This window comes from Enhydra lutris, unplaced genomic scaffold (genome assembly GCF_002288905.1).
Source record: "Enhydra lutris kenyoni isolate GAN:26980312 unplaced genomic scaffold, ASM228890v2 scaffoldscaffold20, whole genome shotgun sequence".
NCBI lineage: Eukaryota > Metazoa > Chordata > Mammalia > Carnivora > Mustelidae > Enhydra > Enhydra lutris.
This window is the reverse complement of record NW_019154104.1, coordinates 23,604,180-23,623,752: the sequence shown is the minus strand read 5'-3', so window position 1 is coordinate 23,623,752 and position 19,573 is coordinate 23,604,180. Positions and strand designations below refer to the sequence as shown.

Genomic DNA, 19,573 nt, shown 5'->3' with positions numbered 1-19,573 from the left:
ATCAACAAATTGAAAATACCGTTACTTATGAGGCATGTATCAGCCACCAAGAGAAAAAGCAATTTATGCGGAACACCCTGTTTCGCCAAGAGCCCAGAAATGTGAAGCACTGCTGTATATTATAATTAAATTAAATGTTTGGGATAGAAGATCAGGCCAACAGCAATACCTACGTAAATCCTCATAACGTAAAATTTTAAAAAGTTTGGAGGACTATTTTTCCAGCATTGAGAAATATTCAGTCTTGATTTCTTTCTTCTCCAGAGTATTACTTTACAGCTACAAGGAGTTATTGCTTTGGGCAAGCCTGGGCCAAGAATGTGACAAGTGTGAGAATGCAGGCTCCCTGCAGGGTTCAATGTTACTGCAGCAGCAAGGGCTGGCTGTTACAATGTAGCTTCATTCCTCAATGTGTCTCTGCTCCGCGTGGCAAGTTTTAACAGACCTGGCAGCCCTGTCCTGCTCAGCCACTGCCAAGTTCAGACTGGCTAGTTTCCAAGGTCCCCACGTGAAAAATGGAACTAGGGAGCATTTGGGAAGGAGCTGCCCCTTTATTTTATAGCCCAAGAATCCAGGGGCCTCAATACAGAAGAAGGGAGCTCCAAAAAAAGCCCAGCTAAGTCATTGGCTCCTCATTTCATTCTATCCTAGTTCAGGTCTAGAAAATAAATGATCAGGCTTCATCTTTAAATACTTCAAAATTCTTCTTCCCATTGCAAGTAGATGTTTGTTTAAAAAGTATATAACCTGGGGCGTCTGGGTGGCTCAGTTAGTTAAGCATCTGCCTCTTGATTTCGGCTCAGGTCATAACCTCAGTGTCCCGAGACTGATTCCTGCATCAGGTTCTGCACTGCATGTGGAGCCTACTTGAGATTCTCTCTCTCTCTCTTCTTTTGCCTGCCTCCCCCACCTCAAAATAATAATAATAAGAAGAAGAAGAAGAAGAAGAAGAAGAAGAAGAAGAAGAAGAAGATAAAGCGTGTAACCTAACTTTTCCCATCAAATCTTAGTTTCCTAATGAGTAAGTACCATTTCACAAATGCCCTATTTTCATTTGAAATACATTTTCACTGATCTCCAGTGTTTTAGCTTTCAGTTTGCCGCTCCTTCCTTTGTTTTCCCTGAAAGGGAAATAATGAGTGAGCCTTAACAAAGCATTAAATGTACTGAAAAAAAAAAAAAAAGAACTAGTTGATGAAACTTTTTGTATAAAGTGAAAAAAATCTTTGTTCCAAAAACTTACTTCTCTAGTTGCAGGTTTTGCAAGTCTATGCATTGTCTATTGTCTTTCTTTAAAATAGCATATGCTTTTCACTGGTATACTCTTCATAAAGGAAATTTCCTTCATCAAATCCCTAAGGAAAATTAGCTTAGAAAAGCTAGAATTTTATTAATAAAGACAATACTACTGTTTTAAGTTATCTACAAAGGGCATGACATTTCCATTTTAAAACTGAATGCCTTTGATATTTCCTCTAAGATGTGACAATTAAAACACTTTTGAATTCTAGTTTTGAATGCTAGCCTATGAAATTCCTCTACGTTTTAACCATAGAGATTTAACTTGTTAAAATTTTTTATTTTATCATTTCGCTAATGAAAACTGTAAGCAACTTCAGAATCACGAGGCAGAGTGATTCCTTCCCTAACTTTATCATGGGCTGAGTCCATCACAGTCTATCCACAGAGTGGTACAACTGACTGAAACTCTAAAGGGTCATACAATTTTATTTATTTGATGATTGGAAACCAGGCAGGATCAGGATCTGCTTTTCCAGACTTATGTCTTCTTATTCACCCCCGATGCTCAACATTCTTACCAGCTGGGCTACTCCTAGGTCTCAGAACGTAGCCAACACTTTCCCACCTTTGTGTCTTGCTCAGCACCCCGACCTCCAGCCAATCTCGTCCTATAAATCCCAGTCCTCAGGACCCGTTCTTCCCACCTATGCCCACCCTCCTCTCAGCAACTGGATGTGATCTCTAACTTCTGCAAATCCCCAAGGACAAGAGAGGGAGTATGGGAGGGAGGAATGGAGGAAAATTTCCTTTACCGTTTCCTAAAATGGGGCAAATTGCAAGGCAGAATTTATTTACTCATTTGTCAGTTTCACCTAGGAGAAAAAAAGCTCCTTGAAGGTGAGTGCTATGTCTTAACCCATTTTTATACCCCTCACAGAATATGAGGCAGTGTCTGACATAGACTAGATGCTTATTCTTCAGAAGTGTCTAAGTACACTGAATTCAAATAAATATCTCAGGTAAATATTTCTTCTACACAGGAGGAAAAACTGGTGAGGCCCCCAAAGAGCAAGGAAATAGGGAATATTCCTCTGTGTAAGCTGACCTCTGTCTAACCAACAAGAGACAATCAGGTACAGGAAGGAAGCCCCGCTTCCATGAGCTTCCTCTGCATTTATTCCAGAGAACCCAATGATCAAGCACTATAAATGAGTTTGCTTTATGTTGCTAGTTCTTTTTTTAAAATAATTTTTTAATTATGTTACATTAGTCACCATACAATACATCATTAGTTTTTGACGTAGTGTTCCATGATTCACTGCTTGCATATAACACCCAGTGCTCCACGCAATACATGCCCTCCTTAATACCCATCACCGGGCTCACCCATCCTCCCACCCCTCTTCTCTGAAATCCTCAGTCTGGTTCCCAGAGTCCATAGTCTCTCATGGTTCATCTCCCCCTCCGATTCCCCCCCACCATTTTCCCCTTGCAGCTCCTAATGTCCTCCATGCTAATCCTTATGTTCCACAAATAACTGAAACCCTATGATAATTGTCTTTCTCTGTTTGACTTATTTCACTCAGCATAATCTCCTCCAGTCTCATCCATGTCAATGCAAATGGTAAGTATTCATCCTTTCTGATGGCTGAGTAATATTCCACTAGGAACTACATCTTTATCCATTCATCTGTTGAAGGGCATCTCAGCTCCTACCACAGTTTGGCTATTGTGGACATTGCTGCAATGAACACTGGGGTGCACATGCCTCTTCTTTTCACTACATCTATATCTTTGGCGTAAATATCCAGTATGTTGCTAATTCTAATTATACCACCTCACTGATCTCCTAGCCCATTAACCCAACATCACAGTAGGTGTGTTGTGTGTGCCCACAGCAGAAGGAGTGTAAAGTTGGGGCCAGTGACTAACTCCACACTGTCTTATGCTCCCCATCCCTGCCTTTGCCTCTTCCTATCTCACATCCGGGCCTTTACATCCTATCCACCAGTCAAGGTCTGGCTGGAAAACCGCCTCTCCACCAGACCATCCTTCCTGCTCCCAACTCTCCTTCTGCTGCACCTGATAGGAACCATCCCATGGCACTGGCACACTCACTCGAGAGGAGAGTTTGCCTGTGTTCACACTGTATCTCCCTTCCTTGGCTATATATAAGCTGATGGAGAGTATAAAAATTTCTGATGTATCTTTGCACTCTTTATATTTCCTAGTATTGAAGGTGCCCAGTAAATGTTCAACAGAAACTGCTACTTCCCAAAACTATTCTTTCCTACAAGGGCATTCCTATGAAAATAACTGTTCTCTTTGAGTTATGGGGTCTTAATGATCAAAAGGCATTTTGCAAGTTAGCGAAGGATGTGAGTTGTTAACCACCTCTAGAAAGAAAGAGAAAGCCCAAAGAGAAGTAATTCGGGGTTTTAGGCTGGGACACTAATGGGAGGTGGGGGGAAAGGGATGGAGGGAGAGGGCCATACAAGAAAGTTTTACCAGTGCTCCCTAGCACTGGACACCTTCTCTTGATATAAATTCAGACAAAGAGATCTAGAGATTTCTCTGCAAGTTGGAGTAGAATTGAGGGTATCCATGTTGCTTTAGGGATTAGGACATTTCTAGATCCATCTGTGCGTCTTAAATGGGAAGGTCTCTTGGTGTGGATGTTCATGACCTTAAGGCACACTGTAGCAGACATGAATGCCCAGGTTAGCTTTATAACCAGACTGGTGTCTTCATGTGCCACAGGGCAGGAACCCCCTAAGACCAACGCATCAATAGGTAGTTAGAGTGGAAAGAAAGCAAATCAAGTTTCCTGCACCCAATCATTAGTCCCCAACTAGTTAGTTATAAGTGATCCTGAGCAAATTATCTAAGCAAAATTAATTAATCCCTGAGGACCTCGGTTTTCCTGTCCATATGTAAAGCAAAAAAAAAAAAAAAAAAAAATCACACTAATACTTCACATATATCCAGAGTCATTGTGAAATCAAAATTAGATCATTTGTATTAAAAACACTTTAATAGATAGAGAGGTACTATACATATATGAAGTATTGTTATTCTTATTATTATATACCTACCATTGTTTAATTATTCATTCCAGGGGATGAGGAATATGATATAATTAAGTTCCCCGTGACCATATAGGGTGATACCAGTTTTTCAATGTTGTGCTATGAAAACCTATCAAAACTACTATATTATACTCAATTAATATTCAACAGGTATTCTGAATCACCAAATATAATTCCTAGTTTTCACAGAATCAGTGAAAAGTTACCTTATAAATAATTATAATTTTACCAACTTCAGATTAGCTGGTGAAACTGTGTATTTCATCAATTAGGATTAAATAAAGGTTCTGAGCACTTATTGGTATTCACCACAAATGCCTTGTATGAGAGATCAAAAAGCCTGGGCTTGAGACCCAAATCTGACACCAACAAGCTTGTGAAACAGGCACCTTTCTGGAAACTTCAGTTTCCTCTTCTATAAAATGAGAATGTTAACATATCTCTAATATTCCAGTTGTAATTTCCTATGAATTTCATTCACATGAGCTAAGGTCTTTGATCTGACTCACGAAAGTCATAAAGGAATGCAGCTCTCCCGTAGCCTTGTGGAATATACCTTCTCTACAAGTGTATTTCTGGTGCAACATTTGCTGTGGGTAATATGTAAAAGCTAAGATCAGAAAGCCGGCCGTTCTGAATCCCATGCCAAGAAAACTCAGCCTAAACAGCAATCAAAGTGAACTCTTGCTGCATAATTATAGGACAGAGGCTTTGTTTCAGGCCTGATCAATAAGAGGTCTTGCACAGAGAAGCTCAAGACTTGTACCAAACGAAAGGATGTTCAGTAAGTAGCAAGTCCCTCAGCTTCCATGTAATTACTATCTTAAACCATTCTGTACAATTTTAGGATTATCCTGGCATGTCTTTGTTCCCAAGTTAAAAAATTTACTGTCTAGTAAATAATAATGCAAAAATGAGAAACTAGTCTAAAAAGACCTTATAAGGTAAGCCAGCTGCTTCCAAGTCTACGCAAGTTTTTATTATGGTGTGTTGTGTAAATATCTTTCCAGAAGCTTTAACATTATATTTAATATACACAATGCCCACAGTTGGCCCCATTTCCATCTGGTCCCTTTTGGTAAGACAAGTAGAAGCCTAAAGGCTTTTTTTTAACTTCAGGAAACATATGTATCCATTTTCCCAAAGAAATGTGAGAAGACTCTTTTAGATTGTGAAAATGGTAAATAAGAATAAGTAAAGACTTTAATTGAATAATTAATTCAAATAAGCCTTAGGACAAAAAGAAAAGATGGGGTAAAAGAAAGATAATTTATGAAATTGCTTAAGATCATCTCAAAAAGACCTCAATGAAGGGGACCTAGATGGACTTCACATTGTAATGGAGCTCAGGATCAGAAGTTCTCACTTTTACTCTCCTTTTAATCCCAGTACAGTTGAGGCCTGAGTAATGCAGAAAACAAGGCAGAGGGACTTGGCCAAAGCCTTGCTAATCCTCCTGTCTCAACAATTTTAGAAGAGAAAACACACTCTGGCCAACACCTGCTATTGGCATCCATAATCTTTGGGGCCTTCTCTTCCCCCCACTCCCACCCCCAGCTACAGCTCTTTCTGGCGTCATGTTTGTAACACTTAGTGTATGTGATTTGAAAACCTCCTTACTTGAAATTCTCCTTCTGAGGCCATTCTTAAAACTATTCTTAGATGAAAAACCAAATGTTCTATAGCATGATACACAGGTGGTAGTTACCAAGTTTGTTGTCGACAAATAAGCACCTATTCAGGGGCTCGCTTCGGCGGCACATATACTAAAATTGGAACAATAAGCACCTATTCAGAACCCTTCGCAATCTTCCCAATACACCGTGCCACCATTTGTGTAGCTAACATTCGGTCTGTGACAGCCTTGCCTGAGTCCCTTCAACCCTCAGGATCCTTCATGATAAACTACAATCTCTCATGGGACATCAAATGGTAGTTACACTGTAGCGAGTCAAATATGATCCTATGGTCCTCCAAACAATCAAAATCCTTTCTCTGAGACACAGAAATGCAGGTAGAGTTGCAAAGAATCAAGAATGGCTACGGGGATGAGTGAATGATGGTGGCTCAAATGTATAGCCTTTGAAAATGTCAATGAAATGTTATGTTTTTCCTATAGTGGATATATATGAACATAATATTTCTATGTGTAAAGACACATACAAGTAGCAGTACTATGTATAGGTCTGGTCGTATTGGCTCTCTGGGGGAAAGTGCATATTCAGGTAACATGATACCTCTTACTGGACCAAAAGTTAATGGGATCCAAAGTCATCTGCCCCTAGTAAGATAGAAAGAATTGCTAGGTCAGGGACTCAAATGCCTGAGCATCTGGGGTAGGACCCTTCAAGTTTGCAAGTCCTAAATATAGCCCTCTGGCCCAGTTAGAGACCCTGCATCCTCCACCTTGACCACCTGGGATAGACACTTGCACACAGCCCTTCCACATCAGAAGTACCCACCTGGTGTCTGTTCGGGTGTCCCACCGAGAGCTGGAGCAGACTGCTCATGCCTGGTCAACCTCATAGCTTAAAAATCAACAACAACTCTATTTAAATAAGCATTAAAAACAACTTGAGCCTAGAAAATACACTCAGTGCTAACTCACTGGATAGTAGGGGCAGGTTTAAGTTTCGTTTTCCTACTTGTCATTAACATCGCATAAAAGATGTTCGCGTCACAAAAGCTTTGTGGTTTTATGTGAATCTCAAGAACATTCTTTAGTGTTATTTCCATTCTTAATCTTCAAAATTGTCATGTGAATCAATTAGCAAGAAAGGACAATAAGTAAACCTGATATCCCAAAATGGCTGGTTAAGTTATAAAAGAGCTGGGAAATTCATAGAAATTGTAATTTATTTCATCCAGATATTGGTTTCTAGGATCTGATTCGGTCTTCTCTGGGGCCTAGCACTCCTACAGGTTATTCTTAAATGACCACTTGCTAGAATCTTTGTTCCCTGAAAAACTGAATTACTGATCGCTTAAAGGGCCTTCATTGACTTCTCCCAAAGTTCACAATACCACATTTTCATAGCTTGTCTAAAATAGAGAAAAAATGCAATAAAAAAATCAAATCATATTTGTGATTAAAAATGATTATGTTATACAAGGCTATCTTCCAATAAATGCCAATGAAAAAAGCAAACCTTTCTACTTCCGACAAGACAAGAGGTATGTTTTAGAGTGTTATGTGATGAATTTCACAGCAGTTATTTAAAAATTAAATCACTTGACAAATTTCACAAGTAAGTACCATATTTAAATATACTCATTCACTAACATGGTGATTTAGTTATGAATTTTTAATTATTTGCCATTCATGAGCCATTGCTGATCATTAGAGTTCATTTAGTCATCTGGTAATTTAGGGAAAATTGTGCTCTCTTTCAAAGTGCCATATAAAGAAAGACCTTTACAAAACAAGCATACAGGGTCTTTTTTTTTTTTTTTAATTGGCAATGAAGCTTATTTTTATTTATAAATAATCTGGTGAAGCTGAACAGAAATTCAACTTCTCCTCAGCCTGGTGTTTTCTTTTCAAAAGCAACCATTATTTTTGGTTCGTCTGGGAGCTTGTTAGGCTGTCTCCATCATACATGAAAAGCAAATGCACTCCACACTTCCACTCTGTCACCTCAGCTGCCATGGGGTCTGGCCTGTCCCGGTCTTTTCCAGGAAGCTCTCAGGTTCCAGGACTGGTGGTATTCCCCTTCCTATCCTAGGACTCAGGAGCAGAGAGGCTGCATCTACGTTTCTGGCCAGGCATGAGTGGATTTGCTGCCTTCTACTGCTGGACCAGGGCTTTGCTTCACCCACACACTGGACAAAGCCCCCCACCAGGGCACTGACATTCTTGGGGCAACCCTCTAGGGAATCTGAAGCCCTAACCTAGTGAAGGAGCTCCGTTGACTAAATAAGTTACTCTATGAACATTCAACAGGACAAGTCAGCCTCAGAAAGACATTAAACAGATTTAAAGGAAGGAGGGAAGAAGATACTCAACGAATTTTGGAGGTTAAGGTCTCGGGGAGAGAGAGTGCCCTCTTGGATTCCACAGGACCCTTCACGCTGTCTCTCAGAGAACGCACACTCTTCTGGCGGTTCCTTGCAAAACGAGCCCTCTTGATCTTCCACAATGCTGCGTCACTGAGGTTAGCGACATTGGTCCTTACAGCCGTGATAGCTTTGCAAAAGGAATCAGACGTTATTTTCTTTAACAAGCACAACAAGTTTGAAATAACCCAGCTGTGTATATTTTCAGGATTAAAGTACATCTTTCGTGGACACATGAATCATTCGTGGTGAGTCATAGAAAAAAATCATCACTACTGTCTATCACGACTATTGCCTGTGATTCTTCTGCTTAGACTGTAAGATTACATTGTCTAATGTTTTTATTATCACTGGATACATAGTTGACTGACCCACTTTTCCCATCTATTTAGAACTATAGGTAACTAACAAGCATGCAAGGGTGAATTTGCGAGGTGCAAATGTATCTCACAAAATTGCTCACAAACACTGTGAACATGACTACTGAATCATATTTAAGGAACACTCAGTCACAAAGGGTCACCATAGGTCCTCAAGGAAATGCAAAGGGTTTTGCTTTTGGAATGGCAGAAACCAACTGATCTACAGATTACTACAGAGTAACTCAATAAATATTTAATAAACTGAGTTCATGAAGTAAGAGCCTTCTCCATAATGAGAAATTAGGCTACATGCAGAGTATGGTCTACTTATCTAGCAGATGTAAGAATAGGAACTATGGCTGTTTAAAGCAAGTTCTTTGTTTTGCTTACTTGTAGGAAAAGGAAATTCTTTGTTACAATCCAAATGTAGCTGAGCTTCCAAAGAAAGGGTCTCAAATCTGTTGACAAAGAACTCCCAGCTCAAGGCAGGAATATCTTGCTTAAGAAAATGCAGGAGTAAAAGTTTGCTCAGTATTGTGGGTCTGTCTTTAACCACAGTATCAAACTGGAAATCAAGACAGAGACACAGACCCTGGGGCAGAGAGTGGGAAGAAAGTTTAAGTCAGACATAAACATAAAAGTTCCTTCAAAGCAAATACATTAAGCAAAGTCAGTGAAACAAGACAAAACCTCCTCGCTCCATACATATAATGTGGAATGATCTGATTGAAATGTTCTTTGATTGCAAGTTTGGCAGAAATAAAATGCAGAAGAGGAACTTCTCCCAATTGTAGAATACCTCTTGAATTCTAGTTCAGAAATCTACACTAAATGCAGGTTATTGGTTTTCAGATGCATTCATTAATAACCATTTAATCCAAATGCTCTCAAACCAATGTTTCTTTTTTCAATGTCTATAGTTTCTATTAAAAAAAGCATACTTCCAAAGCTACATTTGAGAATACACAATACAAGTTTCTAATTTCCTTTCAATGCTGAATGCCATGGTTCTAAAAGAAAGTAAACTCACTTTGTCTTCTTGGAACGTGAGTGGCACACAGAATCTTAAAAAATCAAGTTGGACTAACTGACCATCCGTTTCTCCAGTGTATGACTCTGCTTACCATTCCCCCTTTCCTAACTGAATGAAACCGAAAAACCGTAATTCATCCAAGCATTCTATTAATTCATTCAACTCTCAACTACTGAGTGCCTCCTATGTTCCAGGCGCTGGGCTGGAAGACTACCTAGTCTTTAAGACCAACTGAGTATCCAGAAGACAACTGGGAATTTTTATAAGGGAGGCTGTGGGTCCACAGTCAGCTGAACCACCAAATTGCCCAGATCCTGCACTTTCTTCTTGGTCTCTTTTAGGGGAAGCAGGGTATAGACACAGTTACAGTCAAGAATGTGGACTTTATTATGACTCACAACCTGTTCTGCCACATACTAACCATGTGACCTTGAAAAAGTGACCTACCCTACCCCTTCCAACCCTCAGCTTCTCTATCTGTAAAATGGGAACCCACAAGGTTATCGTGGGGATTAAATGAGACAATGGAGATGAGACACTTAACCCACTGTCCTGGAAAGACAGTATCTGTTTGACAAATTTTAGCTCTTGCCATTATTATTAGTTTTTATTATAACGACACTGTAATAAGCCGGAGCCAATGTGGGAAATCAAGAGATCAGGACTTCGGAGGTTCTAGTCTCGGTTCTTCCACTAACTCGCTCTGTGTCCTTTGACAAGTCACGTTATCTCTCTGAGACTTGGTTTCTTCAATTATATAATTAAGGTGCCAAATAAAATAAATAAGCAGCTCTCTCTAGGTCTCGTATTTCATGTTGTTTTGACTTTCATTTTAGTAGGCGTATTTGCCTTCTCAGATCCTGCTTTGATTTATATTATAATTCATCACAGAGATGATTTCTCTTAGTGTCTAGCCTCTAATGACAAGAGCTCCCAGCCCAGGGACCAGCTAAATATTACAAGATAAACCAGCCGAGTTCACAAATCTGCCACACAAAAAAACATTATACAATTCCTGTCTCTGTCAAAAGTATTTTCACCATATGGACAAAGACTGAAAAGAAAGTAGTAAGAAATAAGAACAAGGGGTCTTTAATAAGGTAGTGTTTCTGGGATTTTTCCCCATTTAAAAACTCCCCCATTCTTGCTGTCCTCATCATCAGTCCTATATGTGCTCAGCGGAGCACCATCCACAGCACACAACACACAACCAAGGAATGTCACCTGCAATGCTGGCCTCTTTATGGTGTCAAGAAGGAGACCGGCCCTGGTAGCCACCGCTGGGTTGACATCCTCCACAGCTGTGAGAAAGCAGCAGAAGGCATGTGCCAGGGAGTACTTCAGCAGGTGGTTTTTGGTCACTGAGTGAATATCCAAAAATCTACAAATTACAGCCACTTTTTCCACTGCAGTGTAAAAGGAGAGGACAAAAAAACAAAAAACAAAAAACAAAACAGACACTTACTTAGACAAGAATGGAACCCACAAAGAAAAAGTCAATTCTGGGTCCCCCACACCCTGCTTTGAGAAACCAAAAGGAAATTCTTTTTTTTTTTTTTTAAGATTTTTTTTTTATTTGTTCATTTGACAGAGAGAGATCACAAGTAATTAGAGAGGTAGGCAGAGAGGGGGAAGTGGGCTCCCCACTGAGCAGAGAGCCCGATGCGGGACTCAATCCCAGGACCCTGAGATCATGACCTGAACCAAAGGCAAAAACTTAACCCACTGAGCCACCCAGGCGCCCCCCAAAAGGAAATTCTGATGCCGCCTTCTTGAATGTTCCATTTCATCTGTGTGACAGAGACCGTTTCTACCTAGTACAGTACTTTCCTGCTGGGCAGCCTTAATTTAACTATGGGTTGTCTTTTTTTTTTTTTTTTTAATGGTCTTCTTCATTGTTTAACTCAAACTATACTTCAAAGTACTCAAAATGCCTCCACGCTCATTTCTTTGTCCATTCCAGGCCCTTCTGCGGACCACACAGGGAGACAGGAGGTGCCCACCAGACCTGGCTTTAGATTCTGGACCCCCTAATACCCTGAGGAACAATATGTTCCTGGCACCTTGATCTTGGACTTCCCAGAATCCAGAACTGTGAGAAAATAAATGTCTGTTGTTTAAGTGCCCCCAGACAGTGGTATTAGCAAATGTGTAATAGTTAACCCACCTAATGGAACTTCCATTCCTTGGTCACATTTTGGAGACACTGAAACACAGAGAACCATTCTGAACACCACGGCATTGCGGGCCCTCCTTGCTGCTCCCGAGGATGGGAGTCCTAGCAGACTGGGATGACCATGAAGGCAGCTGATGCGAGGCTAAGAGAACATGCCCAGGTTCCTTCCTTACCATATTCCTCTAAGAACTTGCCATTCTCAGAACCAGCAAATCATACCCATCACTGCCCCAGACTTGATCCCTGATGCTTCAGCGGAAAGGGTCTAACAGCAGAGATTCTCAAACATCACTGAATTACCTGGAGACCTTGTTAAAAATGTACATTCCTGGCCTTACCCCATAAGATTCTAATTCAGTAGGTCTAGGAATGGGGCCCAACCACCTGTGTGTTTAAGGAACGCTCCCAGTTACTTTGATACAAGTAACTTATTGCATTATGTCATATTATATATTATATTGACTACATAATATCATGTATCATGTTAACTGTATAATTTATCATTCAAGCCAGGATCCATTTGAGAGTAAACAAGCATACAATTAATAAATACACCTGGACAACAGGCATAAACTAGGACTATCCTAGGCAGACCTGAACAGGGCCTCCTACCTAAGGACCACTCTGCAAAATACTATTATAAAGCAAAATACTATTATAAAGTAAGCTCAGTTAAGTAGAATCACCAAAGAACACTAGCAAGGAGGGCAGTACTCTTTAAAAAGAAGGGAGGAGGGACACCTGGGTGGCTCAGTCAGTTGAGCATCCAACTCTTAATTTTGGCTCAGGTCATGATCTCAGTGTCATGAGATCAAGCCCTGCATCAGGCTCTGCAATCAGTGCAGAGTCTGCTTGAGATTCTCTCTCCCTCCCCGTGTCTCCCCACTTGTGTGCATGCTCTCTCTCTAAATAAATAAATAAGTAACTAATAAAATTTTTAAAAGAAATATAGAAAGAAAGGAGGGTCAACAAGAGACATCATGACTGGACATCTGGTTTACCTTGTGACCCCCAGAGAATTGTTAAGCTAATACAGAGGTACCTGCTTCAAACCTCATCTTCCAGTCTTTGCTGTTGAAATTGCCATTTATGATTGTCCAGAAGATGTCAGCACCATGAGGAAGTGACAAAGCATGGAGAAGCAGAGGAACTGCCAATGAAGATAGTTGGGAGAACTCGGATTTGACGACTCTCCACAGGCTGGGGAAGCAAGAAGCAAAGTGGTTACAGTTATGATAACCTTTCTAGAAAGCAAATACAATTATCTCAGTTTATGGGATCTCTCGTTAATAGGCAGCTGGTAGGGATGCTTTTTGATACTCATCCACAAGACTATAAACCTCTGATAAACCTTTCCTAAATCTGTTCAGTTCATTTTCTTAAAGAAATTGCTTTTATGTAACAACACAGAAAAACACTACTTAATACTATATTTTAATATAAAAAAATAATTATATATTAGAAATTCAAGTATATAAATGAGCAATGACTTAAAAATATACAAAATTGATATTATTTCTGTTAAGATGATGTGGTAAAAAGTGATTTTTTTAAAAAATTTTCTTATAGTGAATATCTGGAGAGATTTGTTGAGTTTGCCTGCCCAGCAGCCTTTCCTCTTTATTCTAGCAAAGAACAACTCTATTTCTATTAAGAACAACCTCTCCACCAACTGGCAGGGCTGTCAGTCAAGGTCCTTCCCTTCCTTATCATAAGAGTGAACACAAAACTGGGTTGATCAAGGTAGTTGAAGGAAGCAAACTATATGCAGCACTGCTAGAAAACCATCCCAGTGACAAAAAAAAAACCTGGATTTTACCAGTTCCCTATGGCTTTCCCAATTCTTAAGGCAGCCTTCTTTGAAATCAGGAAGATAGTGTCCTTCCCCAGATCCCTTGATTTTTCATCACGGCTTTTGTGTCAGGGTGGTACTTTGAGGAAAAAACTGGGTTATGTAACCCAAAGGCTGAGCCAGAAATCCCACAGCACCAGCAATCCATGGGGCCTGGGAAATGTCCTGTAGAGGCTTTGCCTTTATTTACTTGTTTGTTTGTTTGTTTGTTTAGGGGGGGGCAGGGTAGAGGGACAGAAAGAGAGAATCTCAAGCAGGCTCCACGCTCAATGAGCTGCCCAATACAGGGCTTGATCTCAAGACCCTGATAAGATCATGACCTGAGCTGAAATCAAGAGTCGGACACTTGAAAGAAGTTCCTGTGGCTGATGTTGAAGAGGTTACTGCTTATGTTCTCCTCTAGGATTTTGATAGATTCCTGCCTCATGTTGAGGTCTTTTATCCATTTTATCTTTATGTATGGTGAAGGAGAAGGAAACAAAAGTGAGAATGAACTTTTGGGACTTCATCAAGATCAGAAGCTTCTGCACAGCAAAGGAAACAGTCAACAAAACAAGGAGGCAACCCACAGAATGGGAGAAGATATTCGCAAATGACACTACAGACAAAGGGCTGATATCCAATATCATAAAGAACTCCTCAAACTCAACACACACAAAACAGATAATCATGTCAAAAGATGGGCAGAAGACATGAACAGACACTTCTTCAAAGAAGACATACAAATGGCTAACAGACACATGAAAAAATGTTCATCATCATTAGCCATCAGGGAGATTCAAATCAAAACCACACTGAGATATCACCTTACACCAGTTAGAATGGCCAAAATTAACAAGACAGTAAGCAACAACCGTTGGAGAAGATATGGAGAAAGGGGAACCCTCATACACTGTTAGGGGAATGCAAGTTGGTGCAGCCACTTTGGAAAACAGTGTGGGGATTCCTTAAGAAATTAAAAATAGAGCTACCTTATGGCCCGGCAATTGCACTACTGGGCATTTAACCCAAAGATACAGATGTAGTGAAAAAAGGCCATCTGTACCCCAATGTTCATAGCAGCAACAGCCACAGTTGCCAAACTGTAGAAAGAACCAAGATGCCCTTCCACGGATGAATGGATAAAGAAGATATGGTCCATATACGCAATGGAGTATTATGCCTCCATCAGGAAGGATGAATACCCAACTTTTTTATCAACATGGACAGGACTGGAAGAGATTATGCTGAGTGAAATAAGTCAAGAAGAGAGAGTCAATTATCATATGGTTTCACTTACTTGTGGAGCATAAGGAATAACACAGAGGACATTAGGAGATGGAGAGGAGAAGGGAATTGGGGGAAATCGGAGGGAGAGACAAACCATGAGAGACTGTGGACTCTGAGAAACAAACTGAGGGTTTTGGAGGGGAGGGAGGTGGGGAGTTGGATGAGCCTGGTGGTGGGTATCATGGAGGGCACGTATTGCATGGAGCACTGGGAATGGTGCATAAACAATGAATTTTGGAACACTGAAAAAAAATAAAACAAAAAAATTTTTTTAATTTTTAAAAATTTTTTAAAAAAAAGTCAGACACTTAATGAACTGAGCCACCCTGGCGCCCCCTATAGAGGCTGTTTTAACAACAAAAGTTGGCCTACTTAGTAGTCCCACTCCAGAGAATGAAGAGAGCTTCTGCCTAACTCCCAATCCCACTCCTTCATGGATTTTGCCTGGACTTGTTCATCTATCTGTTCAGATCAGTCCTACTCTTCCCCACATCCAAGTCAGCTGGGCCTACCCTTCTACCAGCTCCTCCCGTTCCACCTGTAGAACTCCCATTTTATCCTGAGGAAACTTTTGCAGACTCTCCACTTTTCCCATTCTATGTTCTGTACTGGGTTGAACAGTGTCCCCACCCAAGATACTCCTAATCCTGACTAAGACTTCTTTTCCCTCTTTTTCATATTCTTCTTCCAAACATCAATCCTCTTCTGATTTCATTTGCCTCCCATCTTAGACTGGATCTCAGAGGCAACCATTTCCTCCCTGCAAAATTCCTCATCCCCACTTCCACCATAATCAAATCACAAATTCCTACTCCTGAAAAAATCCACATTGCCCCCCTTTTCTCATCCACTCCCAGGCCCCAGAACTAACTTGGTCCCACTAATTCCTACTAACTTCCACCACAAGCTGGTGCTAGCTAAGCTCAGCTTGACACGGCAGCAGGCCAGTCTTACTTAGATTACTTCTTGTTGACACCCTACTAAGTTCCTCCATGAGCAATTCCATACATTTTTCCATGTTCCTTGAGCTCCCAACCTAATCTCTATCCTCTTCCCTCTCAGGAAAAGACATCAGGACACACTACTCTTAAGGTTCAGTAATGAGCTTCTCTTGACACTTTATTTCTCTTTTCCTCAAAATATATCTCCTTTCAAAGAAAAGAGCCTCCCTCCTCTCTTCTACCCAGCCTTCGTTCTTGATCATGTGTACTTGTCTTCCAGGACCTCGCTCTACCAGCTACTCCCTTTCCTCTGATCCCTTTCACTGACCATAAATATTTTCAGATCTTTATCCTAAAAATCCTTGACATCCTCTCAATGCCCATCCAAATGGACATTGAAAACAATATCTTGGTTTATCCAAGATCTTGGTCTACATTATACTAATTGTTTGAGGTTATTATGAAGAGCATGCCTTCTTCACTCTCAAAAGTAAATAATGTGAAGAATAAATTATGTGGTCACCTTCTGTATAAATAACATTCACCCCCTTCCAAACAAGACTGCAAATTCCCAAAGTACCTAGGATAATAATATATATAGCAAGCCCCCAGTGATATCTGTTGAATGAATGAATAAACAAAGGGAAAAAATGTGAGAAAAGACAGAGCCTCAAGTCGGTTTTGTCACCAAGTTAACTAAAGCCAACCTCTTCTTTCTTCTTACCACCTCATTCTCTTACATTTAAATGAGGATACTATTTTTCTGACTTACTTTCAGGAAGACTCTAACAGTTATTTTGAGTTATTTTCTTCTCAAGCAGAAAAACATTATCTAAATCCAGGACAATATTTTATTGTTTTTCTCAAAATGCTTCTGCAGTCTTTAAAAATACTATATCAGTCAATATGTGGAGAGGTTTTTGGTGTCTATTGGAAGTTCTACTTCAAGTAAGAAATCAAGTAAGTCTTTGGTACTAATATTATTCTAGATGATACAACATAAATAGTGATTTAGTAATGTTGACATTTTTCTAAGGGACACTACACCGTTAAGATGTCCAACAACTGGGGCGCCTGGGTGGCTCAGTGGGTTAAAGCTTCTGCCTTCGGCTCAGATCATGATCCCAGGGTCCTGGGATGGAGTCCCGCATCGGGCTCTCTTCTCGGCGGGGAGCCTGCTTCCCTTCCTCTCTCTCTGCCTGCCTGTCTGCCTACTTGTGATCTCTGTCTGTCAAGTAAATAAATAAAATCTTAAAAAAAAAAATGTCCAACAACTGATAAACAAATAATCCTTATTTTGCCTTCTCTGTTTCTACAGTGTCTAGCAAAACAAATTACTCTTCTTCATGTTGACATACTTAAATGTTAGACTTGGCAAAAGAAATGAGTTATTCCCATAGGCAGTTTGTCCTGGCTAAGAGAAGTGGCCCAAACGAGTTGGTAAGTCTTGTCCTGACTTTGATTTTCACAGCGAAAGCCTAAAATATAAACAACAACAACAAAAACCTGCTAGGATGGCATACCTTGCAATCAACATATGATCCTGAATGTAGGCTAAAAATTGAGGATGGTCTTTTCTAGCAATGTATAAACACTCTCCATGTAGACAGAGAATCTTCAGGCAATTGAGCATATTAAAAAGGATGTCTGGCTCTTCAAACTTCGCCATTTCCTACACGAAGAAACACGTGGTTACTACTGAGTTATCTAAAAAAGCAATGCTACCGTACCAAACACTTAAATATATCAAAAAAAAAAAAATACCTGGAAAATGGTGTATATTAGCCTCAAAGTTACAGGAAGCTGTTGGTAGCAAAACTTTCTCTCAGTGTCATTCTTTATTGCTGGAAAGAAATAATTACACGAGGGTTAGCCTAGTTTCTCCTTTACCCCACCACTCATGACCTGATCAAGACCATAAAACCAAAAGGACTGAAAATAAAGACACGATATGTTAAAAGGCATTTTGTGCAATATTTTTATTTGCTTCTCCAAGGTGGCATATATCCCTTCTGTGATGCCAGTGCAGGAAACCTTCTAGATTCAGGGCTCTCGGCCTCCATGTAGCCCACCATATATATTCAGATGTCCTTGGCTCCCTAAAGCAACCCCAGCCTGGTCCTGTGCTTCTGTGGGCTGGGAGTTCTGTTGCCACTTGAAGGGGTCTGGCCTTTGCCTAGGTACACCTTTCTTATTGAAAGGGAGATAAGAACGTCTTAAGGAGACGTTCAAGTTGTATTAGCACCTAAGGAAGAATTTATCCCATGGAATCATGTCAAAGGGACTGCCTGAAAGAAACTAAGCATATTCAAATCAGAACAACTACTCATGGTTTTAATCTTCTTGTGAGTCTCTCTAATACCTTTGCCCCTGCAGGTGGGATGGCAATATATGGTACCTGAGGCGTGCTGGAGAAAAGAATTCACAAGTTAGCCAGACGCAGACAGTAGTGTAAAACATTTTCAAATCACCGTCCTAAGTTTTGGCAATCCCTGGAACCAGAGACAATGGGAGTCGAACTCTCTTGGAGTATATACTAATCAGTTCTCTTGGAGTATATACTAAAAGTTCCGCTTTCATGTATTTTAAATACTTGTTACCGACCCTTGAGTCTATTTTTTCTAGAAAGTGTGAGAGTTTTAAAAGTATTTTTAGTGGAGGATATATCTAAGAGCTATAAGAAATAGGCACCAGGCCACAAATGCAGAAACAGGAAACAGTCTGAAAGGAAGGAGGAATCACAGAACACATGTTGATCGAACACGTTTGCTCTGACAGAGGAGCTCAAGACCAAGGCCTGGAGGCCCACAGAGCAGAAGCGGGACTGGGCTCAGAGCAGCAGGGAAGGCTGGTCTTGGAGGAAGATTAAGGCAGAGACAATTTATAACTGTGACCTGCAACACAGCAGGGAAAAAAGGCAGGAAAATAGACCAGAGGCCGAAGTCGTGTTTGAGGGAGACGAACAGAGCAGATGTTTAAGCAAGGAGAAGAGTCATTCATACAAAAAATTGCTTTATTTTAACCACTGTTCATATAAAACGCTCTGAATAAATAAAAGGAGGAGTTAAGTGATTTGTGTGCCATCTTAGGTTTAAAAAATATATTTATATACAAAGAGTACAGGTTATTGGATCCTAAGTGACATCCTTGCTTCCTTTAGGCACTAATGCCTGACAGAAACAAGCCCTAGGCCCGGGTCTCAGAAAGGCATTAATTCCAAGTTATCCAGGACACCTGGCTTCAAGTCTCAATCCTGCCACCAACTAGTTGTTCAGTATTTGGAGTTCCAGTTCCACCTCTGCCCCAGCTACACCCAGAATTTGGGGTGGGCGGTGGAGCTCATTCATTCTGTTTCAACTCCTCAGATGGTCCAGATGTTCCATTACAGCCTGGTGCCACACATAAGCCTAAAGCGTAAATCAGGAAGGAGGGCTATAAGCTGCACCACCAGGGCACGTTTAACCCACCTGGGATGTCTTTTCCTCGTGTGCAAAGTGAGATGGCTGAATTAGGTCAACAGGTTTCCAAGCTTTATTCTATGGACAATTTGGGT

General features: G+C 40.5%; 1 protein-coding gene across 1 annotated transcript in view; it reads right to left on the bottom strand.

Moving 5' to 3' along the window:
* The window catches only part of LOC111148642 (unc-79 homolog, NALCN channel complex subunit), a 240,028-nt gene that overhangs the window by 88,375 nt on the left and 132,080 nt on the right, over positions 1 to 19,573 (bottom strand). Inside the window, exons 21-26 of the mRNA XM_022505392.1 lie at positions 17,785 to 17,864; positions 17,544 to 17,692; positions 13,001 to 13,158; positions 11,007 to 11,188; positions 9,140 to 9,341; positions 8,338 to 8,517 (exon numbers count right to left, since the gene is read on the bottom strand). Coding sequence (XP_022361100.1) covers positions 8,338 to 8,517; positions 9,140 to 9,341; positions 11,007 to 11,188; positions 13,001 to 13,158; positions 17,544 to 17,692; positions 17,785 to 17,864 — 951 coding nt within the window. The remainder of the gene's footprint in view (positions 1 to 8,337; positions 8,518 to 9,139; positions 9,342 to 11,006; positions 11,189 to 13,000; positions 13,159 to 17,543; positions 17,693 to 17,784; positions 17,865 to 19,573) is intronic.